This window comes from Sceloporus undulatus, chromosome 1 (assembly GCF_019175285.1).
Source record: "Sceloporus undulatus isolate JIND9_A2432 ecotype Alabama chromosome 1, SceUnd_v1.1, whole genome shotgun sequence".
Classification (NCBI taxonomy): Eukaryota; Metazoa; Chordata; class Lepidosauria; order Squamata; family Phrynosomatidae; genus Sceloporus; species Sceloporus undulatus.
In genome coordinates this window covers 261,818,927-261,831,119 of record NC_056522.1, presented here as the reverse complement: position 1 = coordinate 261,831,119, position 12,193 = coordinate 261,818,927, and the positions used below count along the sequence as shown (strand labels likewise).

Sequence of the window (12,193 nt, the reverse complement as noted above, 5' to 3'; positions counted from 1 at the left end):
ACAGGAGAAGAAGATGTACGAGGCATAAAGGCTATCTGGGATCCTTCAATGATGGCTGAATTTGGCTTTGGGTATTGGAAAAGCCAAGCCGGTCCAGATGGTGTGACTCGGTAAAGATTTTCAATTTTGTGTGAAGTGGACACAATTGTGGCCAGGGTGTTCCATGACTTCTTGGCAATTTTCTCTAGGGATGGTAGGTAACCTGGAGATGGAGGAGCTCGGATGCAGCCATGGATCCTTCTCTCTATAGGGTTGACCATGTCTTCATCGGTTTGTGAAACCTCCAGTTCCAAAGCAGATGCCATCCAGAGGATGCTGCCTTAAAAAGATCTGACATCATCTGTGGAAGAGGGGGCATCAGGCTCACCCAACCTTTGAGGAGATGTAGATTTATCATCATTGTACTCAGGTGTGGGACAGCGAGATCAGGACAGAGAGCAAGATCTCATGTGGCTTCGGTATGGAGAGCCTTCAAGAATAGGCATAGTAGCTCTGGGAGGAGTTGAGCGTCTCCGGTGAGAATCCTCAGATCGAACCGGGATGGTGTCCCTCTGCATCTGAGACGGAGGCATCATTCTGGTCGTGACTGGTAGGTTACGATGGCGGGGTACATACCTCCGCTTTGCGGCGCTCTGCTGCCGCCGCCAGTAGGTCCGCGGGGGAGCCGGAGCCTTCACACAGTCAGGGGCGCACTCGCTACGTCACAAGCGACACGACGCGTACGGACGCTCAGCGTCCGATACGCAAAGATGGCGCCGGCCATGTAGAAGGGCCGGCGCCATCTTGTACGGACGGAGTCTGTACTAGGCCCAGGGGCGTCTATAAGAGACGCCCCCTTTTTTAAAATGGGACGTCCTCCGGACGTCCCAAATGGCGGTGCAGAAAGCACCGATGGAAATGCGTGACATCAACGAGTAAGAAGTATTGTTTGGTTTGGTGATCATAGATGAGATCTGGGTAGAGATCGAAAAGATCACGGTTGGGCTGTTCATCCAACTGGGCCTTCCCAGCTTCTGTACTGAACATGGCCCCGTCCCGACGTGGAGGGGATTGGGACTGAGACCTATCCCCATCAGTCAGAACTGGTGGCTCAGGCTCTCGGATCTCTCCCTCTGATTCAGAGCTCTGATCAAAGCGGACAATCTGTAGGACATCATCCATAAGTGTAAGATGACTAGACAAAAGGACCTTTGGCTCCAAGGGGGTCGGAGTGGAGGCCGAGACAGTTGGAGGAGCCAGGGTTGTGGTCAATGCAGTCTGGCAGAGGAGCTGAGACAGTGCTCGAAGGGCCCTTGTGACGGGATTTTCATATAGGAGAAGATCTAGCCCATCTAGTGTGCTCTTGTTCGGTAGGAGCTGCAGTTTTGGAGGACTTGCCCTGCTTTTCTCCCTGCTTCCTCTTGGATGACTTTTTAGTCTCCTCATCCTGCTCTTTCCCTGATCTAAGGGATTTATCTTTATGAGTAACTGATGTGGACGGCCTTGTGGAAGGCTCTTGGTGAGAAACCTTTAATTTTTTATTTCGATTCTTCAAGGCCTGTGTAATCATGGCCTTACAACAGGGACAATCCTTTGGAATATGGGTCTCCCCCTAACACAGGACACATTTATCATGTTCATCTGAGATCAGGATTTTAACCCCGCACTTAGAACATCTCTTGAAAGAAGCCATCGTACACAGAATGGTTTAACAGTACCATGGTCAAGCTGAAGTTAGCAAACAAGGTCCATAGGATTAATCTGTTGAGAGTAGTCAAGAATAATTCCGTTGGCTAAAGTCCAGAGATTTGAGATGGAAATGCTGATAGTAAGGAAAAACCGAGCTAGCGAAGTTCCTTGAGCTGCTAAGCATGGCAGAACGAAGGAACTGGGGAAGAGCAGGACCATTAGGGTCTATATATTGGATGGATGGAGCTACCACCAAAAAGTTGCAAAAAGTTGCAAACTAACTTTTGCCCAGAGATTCTAGAGGTTTCTGAGCATTCCTCTGCAGGTGCAGAATAACCCATTTGTGTGATCCGCAGAGACCACAAAGAAGAAATACAGTATATTGTTGACTGAAGAAAGAGAAAATGAGAAACAAGATAAGAAATATATTTTAAGATTTTTAAAAAGGTGATCTGAGAGCTTACTTTGAAGAAGCAGTAAAACGAAAATGAAGAAAATTGTATAACTGTGTAATTTGAAGACCCCAGAGCCATTGTGATTTGATTGTTGGGACTAGGACTCCAGGAGGCCAGGCCTCAAATCCTCACTCAAACATAGAAACCCACTGGGAAACATATTCCCAACCTCAGAGGGAATTTATTTACAAATATCAATTAAATATCAATTATTATACAAATTGATAATACAAGTATCAATTACTGTCTATACTCAAGTATATGTAAGTCTAAAAATTTTAATCAAAAATTTGACCCCAAAAACTTGGGTCGACTTATCCACAGGTCAGCATAAGTACTATACTTTAACTCTTATTAAAAAGAAGAACCACCCCTTCTCTGTGTAGAGTGGTGAAAGGCAAGAAGTGGAATAAAGAAGCACAAACCCGCTCTGCTCTCTCCTCTGTGGCAGTACTTCTCACCTTTCTGAATGCCTGGGTGGGAAAATGCAAGCGGCAATGGCTCTGTGGCCCACTCAAAGGAGTGTTAAGAGGAACGGGGCTTTGAAAGATTTGAATAATACATCTGTGTATGTTTGTCAGCTTTTCCAGGTTAAAATCAGACAAAGTTATCACATTAAAGTTAAAGGCTATAATCACTACTAACACAGTTCCCATTTGATTTGATTTGCCTTTGTATCCTTTTTGACATGTGTGTTTTTTCTTAGCCCAGCTGGTGCCTGGTTGTATCCTCCACACATCTCACAGCCACAGTTTACTGTAGTTCTCCCATCATCCATCCAACCTCTAGGCCTAAGGTGAATACAAACAGCTATGCCTGCCAGAATATTGTAAGTTTTTTGGCATTGTTTTCCTTTGCTATGTCCTTTATATCCTTTTTACATACCCCTAAGTTTTACCCTTGACTTATCTTTCGTAACAAAATCGAGAATTTTGGCCTCAAAATTTGCCCTCAGTTTATATATGAAGTCCATTTATAGACGAGTATATATGGTATATCAATTAAATCTCAGAATTAGAATTGGGTCCCTTCTAGGAGAAAGGTGATGTACTATATATATATATATATATATATATAATGATAGAAAGCAGATCTTATTAAATGATTACACACTGAGTTAAAAGTTAAACTGAAATACTGACATAATACTGTAAAGGTGAAAAGTTTGGAACGCACTAGAGAGGGCATAGTATAGTGCAAAACCATCCAGGCTGTTTTTTGCAGGTCTTAATTTCCCCAGACAGCCCCTTTTCTGGCAATATAAGGCTGAACTCCTGGGGCTGTCCAAGGGTGGCATTGTATCTGATAATGTTACCCATCTTTACATTAGACATTATGAACATGCAATGCACAAATGCAAAATGGTCAGTTGAGACAAGCACACCTGACTGCAGGTGAGATCCACTTCCTCTGTGAAGTTTAAGAAATACACTTTTGGAGCTTTATTTGAATAGGGCACCCAATACTTTAAATGTTTGGAATTTAAACCTTACCTGAATAAATTCAATCTGGTTTCTGTTATCCTGTAACCACATAACATTATGCAGAAGTTCCTGGGCAGTAGGTGGTGCAATTGTAGGTGGAAGTTTTGCAAGCTGTTTTTTTTTTACTAGGATCATCTAAACAAGAAAAGTATGCTTATATATGCAATTTAAGTTTTCCTTCAGTTGTAAAACATGTCCTTTAAAATCAGATTACTTTATAGGAACTATTTATTATTAAATTGTTTTTATACATTTATAAAATCCATTTTAAACCACAGATGAAAAGGTCTTCTGAACATACTGAACTAAAAAGAAAAAGAAAGTAAGTAAGAAAGAAAGAACAAAGATACCGGTACATATAAAAAAACATGAGACCTGTCTACCAAGACCAAATGCAAAAACTTTTGACTACAACTAAAATTACTGTCCCCGTCCAGAAAATGCAACATGGAAATAAACAAGTTTCCTCACATTGATAATATGCCACTTGTGCAAATGCTATATATAGCCTGCAAAAAACAATGTGTTTTCTTGAATTTAGTTTTGTAAAAATCAAGCATCCTTAACAGACAGAACAGAATGAGGAGTGTCTTCACCTTGCTCCATTTAACACCTGTTTGACATTGTGGGATGAGGAACTCAGCTAAGGACAATCTGTAAGAAGCAAAGCCTACAGAGATGAATGTGCTGCTTCTCCCTTCTCTAGAAATTTTAAAAGTAATGATGAAACATCCCACAATGCATATTAATGCGTATGTAAACTCTATGTATGTATGTGTGCATGAGCACTAGTTTTCAAAATTACCTTTTGTAGATCATCACCTTCATTTTTATCAACAATACCTCCTGATCTCATAAACCTAAGGGTTTCTGAAGCTGTGTTCAGCACTGTTTGAACTGCTTGTTTGGTTTTCACAGCAGTAACTATCTCTGGATAATCACGCTGCATTAACCCTAAAAACAAACAAAATAATGCTTTTTATGTAAAAAAATGTGAAATGCCACTTACTCGAAAGAAAACTGTTTAACAGGAATGGTTTGCCCTAGTGATCCCTTTTATTATTGCTTTGGCTATGACTATACCAATTTTCTAAACACCTGTCCATTTATTTGCATTAAGTTTGTAGACAGTTACACCCAACAAATCATGGGGGGGGGGGGGGGGGAAAGAGAAAGAAGTAGGTAAGTATAGTGAGAAATGGGTTTAATGCCCTTCAGCAAAAACAAAGAATAATTCACAATAAGATACCAGGGGCTACACCGTTATTACTGTCAAGGTTCTATCGCTGCTGCCAAAATTAACTGCAGGAACATGTCAAAGCATATTTTGTACCATATTACCTTAAAAAACTTACAGAAAGCAAAATTCCATTTACTTCCAGAACAAAATGGATGATTAAAATACTCAGTACAGTATAATACTTGGTGAAATAAAAAAGACTTCAGAACTTCCCTGAGAACCTTGTCAGTCAAATGTACCTCTGAAGAAAATGGGACATGGAATAAAGTCTCTGATTGTATTCTAGTCGCAAACTCTTATGGCCTTCTAGACACTTGGGTTACTAGGAAATGCAGGGGATGCAGACCACATCAGGTAACACCATCAGAGGGAGTGACATCCCAAGAGGCCTCCCCCCCAAAGAAAGGGGGAGATTCTTCTTGGCATGTCACTCATCTTTGGAGGAAGTGAAGCTGTGGACCTTACTCTCTGCTCCCTCCTCCCACAGCCTCTTCCTCCCAATCTGTTTGGCTTCTTTCTGCCCTTGTCCTTGGGGGAGGGGGGCTGTTTGCTGTTCCTCTTTCCTTGAGAGTAGATATCTTTTGTAATTTGAAAAACTTTTCCTGCTCTAAGGGGGGTCCCGACTTTGCTGCCTCCACAGTGGAGGGGGCAGCAGTGGCAGGAAGTTGGGTTCCCCAAAGTTAGACTGTCCTCTCCATCTGCACCCCCATCCCAGGATGGGGTGACACTGTGAGTGTCTGGGTAAGAACAACCTTAGTGATGCCATTATTTCTGGGTAAAAATTACAGCCTAGGTGAACCCAAAAACAGATCGAAAGCCAATGTCAATTGAGCAGAAAAACAGGTTGCTGGCATATTGTTCTTTGAATGATCATTTATGCAGACACACATGTGCCTGCCCAGGCATTGTTTCAAAACTTCCTAGAAGGAGTATTTTGGAAGTCATCCTATCCCCATTCTCAATGTGTATGTCCAAAATGATGCAAATCTGAACTGTCAGCTGTATTCATAATATGAAGTCGAAGGCTTTCATGGCCGGCATCCATCCAGTATACTATTTTGAGGACCCCTATGACTAAAACCCACTAAAGTCAAGACAAATTAATCCACTTTATGCTTACTAAATTTATAGACTGAAATTCAAATGAGCACTCTTCTTATTTCTTCAATACGTGATTTTCTCTTAAGAGCTACTCTGCTAGTTTGTGGGGTCACATTTGCAGTCATGCAGCTCATCTGTCTTCCCTGCTGCAGGAGGTAGATTTGCCTGCTACCAGTTGACACTGCCTTGTAGAGGTCTTGCATGCAAACTACTATGAATACATAGTTTTTTGTGCATTTTTAGGGCTATGTGACCATGTTCTAGAAGAGTTTCTCCCTGACGTTTCACCAGCATCTGTGGCTGGCATCTTCAGAGAATACTAACCTGGAAGAGAGAGAGAGAGTGTGTGTGTGTGTGTGTGTGCGCGCGCGCGCACACACACACACATACATACTGTGTGTACACACACACACACACTGTGTGTGTGCGTATAAATAAAATATGCATGTAAGACTTCTACAAGGCAGTGTCAACTGTTAGCAATCTAATCTACCTCCTGCAGCAGAGAAGACAGGTGAGCTGCAAGACTGCAAAGATGACCCCACAAACTAGCAGAGTTACAGATAAGCAATCTATTTTTGTTCTTCATGGTCTCTGTGACTATTCTTCACACAGAGACCATGGCGCTGTTTTAGCCACACAAGAATCAGCAATCAGGCTATTAACTCACTTTTAGCAAGAAAAACAAAAACAACAAAAATCTTAGCACTTTAAATCAATTTTTCAATAAAAATCTCAGCAAATCAGAATTTTACTGAACCTTTGGCAATATGGACTAAATACATTCAAATTGTTTCCACAGAAGTACCAACTGAAAAGCAGCCATTTATATGTATGATACCACTTTAAATTCATACCTAACTCCTTCATAGCCTCTTGTTTGTTTCTTTCCAATATTTTAGTTATTTCCTGTTAAAAAAAAGGGGGGGGAGATACATTTTATGATGAGCAAAACACAACTTTCATTGTGAGATATTTTTCTATCATTTTGACAGTCATTCCAAGAGGCTACAAAGCAGAGGGGCCTGCGCATTTGGGCCAAAAGGATAGCCTGTCCAGATGCCAATCCAGTGGTCCAGACCAATCCCAGCTCAAAGAAGCCTTTGTGCAGTGGGTGAAGCAGACCTACTGTTTGCCATGGAGTTTGTGGAAACACAACGGTGACAGCCAGCACACCATACGGCCCCATGTGCTCATAACTCCTTCTGCCACCAGGTCTTTAGTGAAAAACCCCATTGCAGCTTGTGATGTTAGATGGGGATGCCTGGCCAGGCACCCTATTTTCATCCTTATGGGCTGCGACGGCTGTGGACTGTGAAGCCACAAAAGCAGAGGAAGGTATGGGGTGCTTGATGGCAACAGATCCATGACATGGTGGTGGATGGGCATGTAAATACCTGCCTGTTGCTGTGCCCATCTGGGGATTGATGTGGTCAGAATTCAGGGCAACACAGCACAGGCCTGGCCTGTGCTATCTTTGGCCTGTGCCATCCTTTGTAATCTTCTAATCTACAGAGTTACAAAGAGAATAGAAACACAGCTATTGTATCATCTTCAACAAGAGACCAGCTGCCCATGGCCAGCACCAGTAACTATTTCGTTAGTTACCTGAACTGTTTCTATCTCAGTTGGGCATTATAAGAACTATACTTTTAAGAATTGTTATCTAAACTTTATTTCTTCTTCCCACATCTTAAGTTCCATGTTTTTCAAACTGTAAGCCTTGGGACAGGAGTTACCTTTATACTGTAACCTATCTCTCTATGCAACATGCTGTGAAAATCAGTTTGGCAAAAAGAAAAATAAAGCTTTAAATATATATAATAATCAGTTAATAATTATACTGATTATTTATTAGTGCTAATAGAGATAAGGTTAATTTCTTACTATTTTTCAACCAGAATGGCACTCAGGATGGAACTTTATCTTGGAGCTAATACATTGAATCCTAACTATATCTTTACCTGTCATAGGGTGACTAGCACTGATTGACAAGCTTATGAAGTAAATATGACATACTGTATGAGCTATCCTCAAAACAGATGATTACTACAAGGCTTGGCATGAACCAACTGCCTAGATCATCAAACAAAGTCAGTAGTTATCCCCATCCCAAGGTTCCTCATTTGAACTTGTAGAAATATACTTTATTATGATGAGGTTTATACTTGGCTCTAAATAACTCTAATTCTTTGTGAAATAATATTGAATTAACATGCATTTTTGTTGTTTTCTGTTGATATTTTAAAAATAAAATATAATTATTTAAAAAAAATAAATTTGTTTCTACCAAAAGGAACAATCATTCTACCTCCTAGACTGAATTAAAAAAAATAGGACACTCCTCACCTTTTCGGCAACTTAAATAATACAGGAAGGAAAAAGCATTCCAATGCACTGAATCAACTAACTTTAACCAGAACCAGAACGGTGCATTCAAAAACTGGATTGAACCATTAAGGAAAGTAGGACAAAACCAAGGAAAATCCGAATACCTGCCCGTCGGGGGGGGGGGGGGAAGCACTCACAGATTCTTTTCATTACAGGATGATCTGTGAAACAGAGATGGCAGAATACCTTTTATATGAATCAGAAAACATTTCCTCCCTCCTTTTGCTCCTGAGTTCTGTAGAAAGCATCTGCACCTCTGGATTTCAAAGCTATCAACCAAGAAGAACTTCTAGGTGAATTTTTAATGGAGTCACTACTATTTTGAGTACCCTGTGACTAAAAACCACCAAAGTCAGGACAAATTAATCCACTTTATGCTTACTAAATTTATAGACTGAAGTTCAAATCAGTGCTCTTCTTATTTCTTCAATATGCGATTTTCTTCTAAGAGCTACTAAAGTGGTCGCTGTACTTGGGAAAATGTGAGATAATTTGATTTTTCATGGAGAAGGAAAGATAGGTTGCATAACTGTAGTTCCTTGAGTGGTCATCTGTGAACTCATACACTTGGGTTACCCTGCACTTGCAGTGCATCTGTTTGAACCTTTGAGAGAGTTACATAAGCATTTTGGCAGCAGCCCTACTCACCTCCTTCTATATAAGGGACTTCCTGCCAAAACCGGCAATTCCCTGCATGCTGATGCAGCAATCCAAAGGAAAGGCAGGACATGATAAGAGGAGGATGGGTAGGGTTATGTGAATTCACAGATGACCATTGTCATCCTTCATGGTCTGTGTGATTCACACAAATGGGAGACCAGCAAGCTATACAAGTCTCAGGCTAATAGCACTATATTGGTAATTTGATTGTACTAACCCACAATTTATGCATTTGTAACTATAACTTTATCCTTGAAAAAAAGTGTTACCGAAACAAAACATTAGTGTATTTCCATCAGATATTATTGTTATAAAGGGGTATTTTCAATAACATACTATTAAGCCATGGTTATATGCAGTTTTTAAAAAAATGTATATTTATATTTAACACATATTCTAACAGCTTCTTCCTTTGTGTTTTTTGCCTCTCTTGTTTTTATTATTAACTCAGAGTGAACCAGGTCACTACTTTGATTTCCTATGTTGTCACTGAATTGTTGGGTACATTACCATTGTGCTGTAGCAAAAAGAAAGCCCATGGCCTCTGCCCTTTGTGCTTGTTTTTCACCTGAGCACAACTGCAAGTGTGGGGGTGAAAAAGAAGATTTATGCCAGCAGGGGCCTACAAGCTCACCTGGTCTCTTGAACCATCCATACTCTACTTGTTATTTATGGTGTGGATGGAAAGGCAGACAGGATAAAGAAGAAAAGTCTTGAAAGAAAGGAATAAACTCAAAATCAAAGAGAAACAGTATAGAGAACTATTGCCCTGTCATTCTCAACCTAAGTCAGGTTGGACCCCTGCAACCTTCAGCTATACCCAACTGCTTTGTTTTCTAGGTTGGGCAGGACTGGGAGACAGAGTGACTTTGCCAATCAGCTCAAGGAGGAGAGATCATCCTGAGGTGTGGAGCTTAAGAAAAATATTTATTTACAATTATTTATATTCTTATGTTGCCTTTAATGCAACAGAGGAGTTAAAATAAAACTTTTGAAAGCAGCTTTAAAAAAAGTTTTTGCCAGTACACATACAATACTGTACCATAGCTTTGACAGCCACAGAAAGTAAAGAGCATTTATGATGGCAATAAGAGAGGGAGGTAGTGGTATGTGGCATACTCTCAGTCACCTAATTGTTGCTAGTATCTGCACTGAGTTTCTATTAGAAGGATATATTTTCTCTTTAACCTTATAGAAACATATTCTATAAAGTATTCATTTTACGGCTTCTGACCATGACTACATTATATGGGGCCAATCTGTAGTATGGTGCAGAAAGGATTTATACTGTGGAATGTATCATTGATGTGGCTGCTTGCCAGAAACTGAACTGCTTTCTAGAAGTTGTTTCCTAACCTTGCAGGTAATAGCAACTAGTCTGAGAATCTCCTAGACCTAGCCAGTCCCCACTTTATTCTCAGTATTAGTGTAGTATTTTTTTCACTCCATTGTGGTTCATACCCATGGCTTTTAAAATAATATAAATGAATTATGATGTCACGAATAATTTACAATTTCCCTTAAAGTACTGTATATGGCTATTTTACTTACTGTGTAAACCTTCTCATGACCAGCAATCTGTTCAATTAAACATTTAATATCTTCTTCACCTTGAACATATCCTTTGGCAATATCATATCGGAAAGTGAGCTGCTTGTTTATTTGTTTATCCAATACGAAAATCAGTTTGGGTATCACAAGCTGAAATACACAATACATTTGAACTCCAATTTACAAAAGCATGTATTATCTCTCAATCACATTTAGCAAAGTTAGTGGCTGTATTACTGTAGTTACTGAAAAGTCTTCTGCAACATCCAACTATTCGGATCATCCAGCTTTCCCTGAGATAAAAGTTTATGTCTACATAACTGAGTTGTTTGAAGAAGGGGCAACAACAGCTCATACACAAAGAAACTGCAAGCTTGGAATGCCAGAAATAAATTGCGTTTAAAATCTGAAATAACTTGTCAAGTCACTTTGGAATCTGTGAGTTAAAAGGGATGGCAAATGTAGCTATAACAGAACTGAGAAAAAGGAGACAGAAGGGACAAGAATGAAGTACGATACCTATTTGCAGCAGTCCATTGTTGGAATGGGTTTATTATGTGGTATCTATTTAAATCATTTTTGTACTATTTATCAATTAAATGCTTCCAAGGTGGTTTACAATGGGTGATAGAAGAATAGCCAAAAGAACAACTGGCAACAATACCAAAATCCTGGCAGAAATAACATTTTAAAACATTTATGTGACAGTACCCCAGAATGCCATTGCAGAAGGCATCAAACTAGAATCTCTGGGGAAAGATTTCCCTAAGCAAAGCACAACATAGGATCCACAATTCTCATAGGTTCTATCCTGGTTGGTAAGGCCACCAAAGCAAGGGCATGTCCAAATAACAACCCAGTGTATTGAAAACCTGATGTAGAAGGAAACATTCCTTAAAATATATAGGCATTAAAGTATTAAGTACTAGTTTTTGGAACTATGCTCAAAAAGTGCACAGAAATCACTGGGGATATTTAAAATCTGCCCGGATCATTATCCAATGCCCAGATCCAATTAGTAATATAGCAACTGTACTCTGTAGTAGCTGGACAGCCTTTAAAACCACTCACACATACATCAGATTGTAATAGTCGAAGGCTAGCAGCCTTTCCCTGACTATGACCAAGGTATCTCTAACCAGGAGGAGTTATGAGTACAACAGCCATAACAAGTAAAAAGTCTTTCAAGCCACTGAAGTTAGTTAGCCTCAAGAAATAGAGTTCCATCAATGAGCTTCCACAGCCTGAAAAGCTAATCCTACAGAGGTAACAAAGCCTCCAGAACTTATTGAACAACAACAGTCTGAACACATGGAACAATCCTCCAGTGATCTCTCCATCTGATCAGAATTGTGCTGTCATTTTCTGCTCTCCCCAGCCAATGACATATTTTGTTGTTTGTTGCTAACTGCCTTTGAGTCAATCCTGGCTCATGGCGACCCTGTAGTTGAGACATCTCCAAAACTCCCTATCCCCCACTGCTCTGCTTAGATCCTGTAAATTCATACCTATAACTTCCCTAACAGAGTCTATCCATCTAACATGCAGTCTACCTCTCTTTCTACATTCCTACATCTTTACTAGCATTTATTTTATTTTTCAGTGAGTCATGACTTTTCACGATGTGGTCAAATTACAACAGC

At 40.2% G+C, this 12,193-nt stretch overlaps 1 protein-coding gene across 1 annotated transcript in view; it reads right to left on the bottom strand.

The window, feature by feature from the left end:
- Positions 1-12,193, bottom strand: part of LOC121926322 (sodium/hydrogen exchanger 10-like) — a 587,624-nt gene that overhangs the window by 17,772 nt on the left and 557,659 nt on the right. Inside the window, exons 17-20 of the mRNA XM_042459209.1 lie at positions 10,551-10,700; positions 6,806-6,857; positions 4,413-4,561; positions 3,617-3,742 (exon numbers count right to left, since the gene is read on the bottom strand). Of these exons, the coding sequence (XP_042315143.1) occupies positions 3,617-3,742; positions 4,413-4,561; positions 6,806-6,857; positions 10,551-10,700 (477 nt within the window). The remainder of the gene's footprint in view (positions 1-3,616; positions 3,743-4,412; positions 4,562-6,805; positions 6,858-10,550; positions 10,701-12,193) is intronic.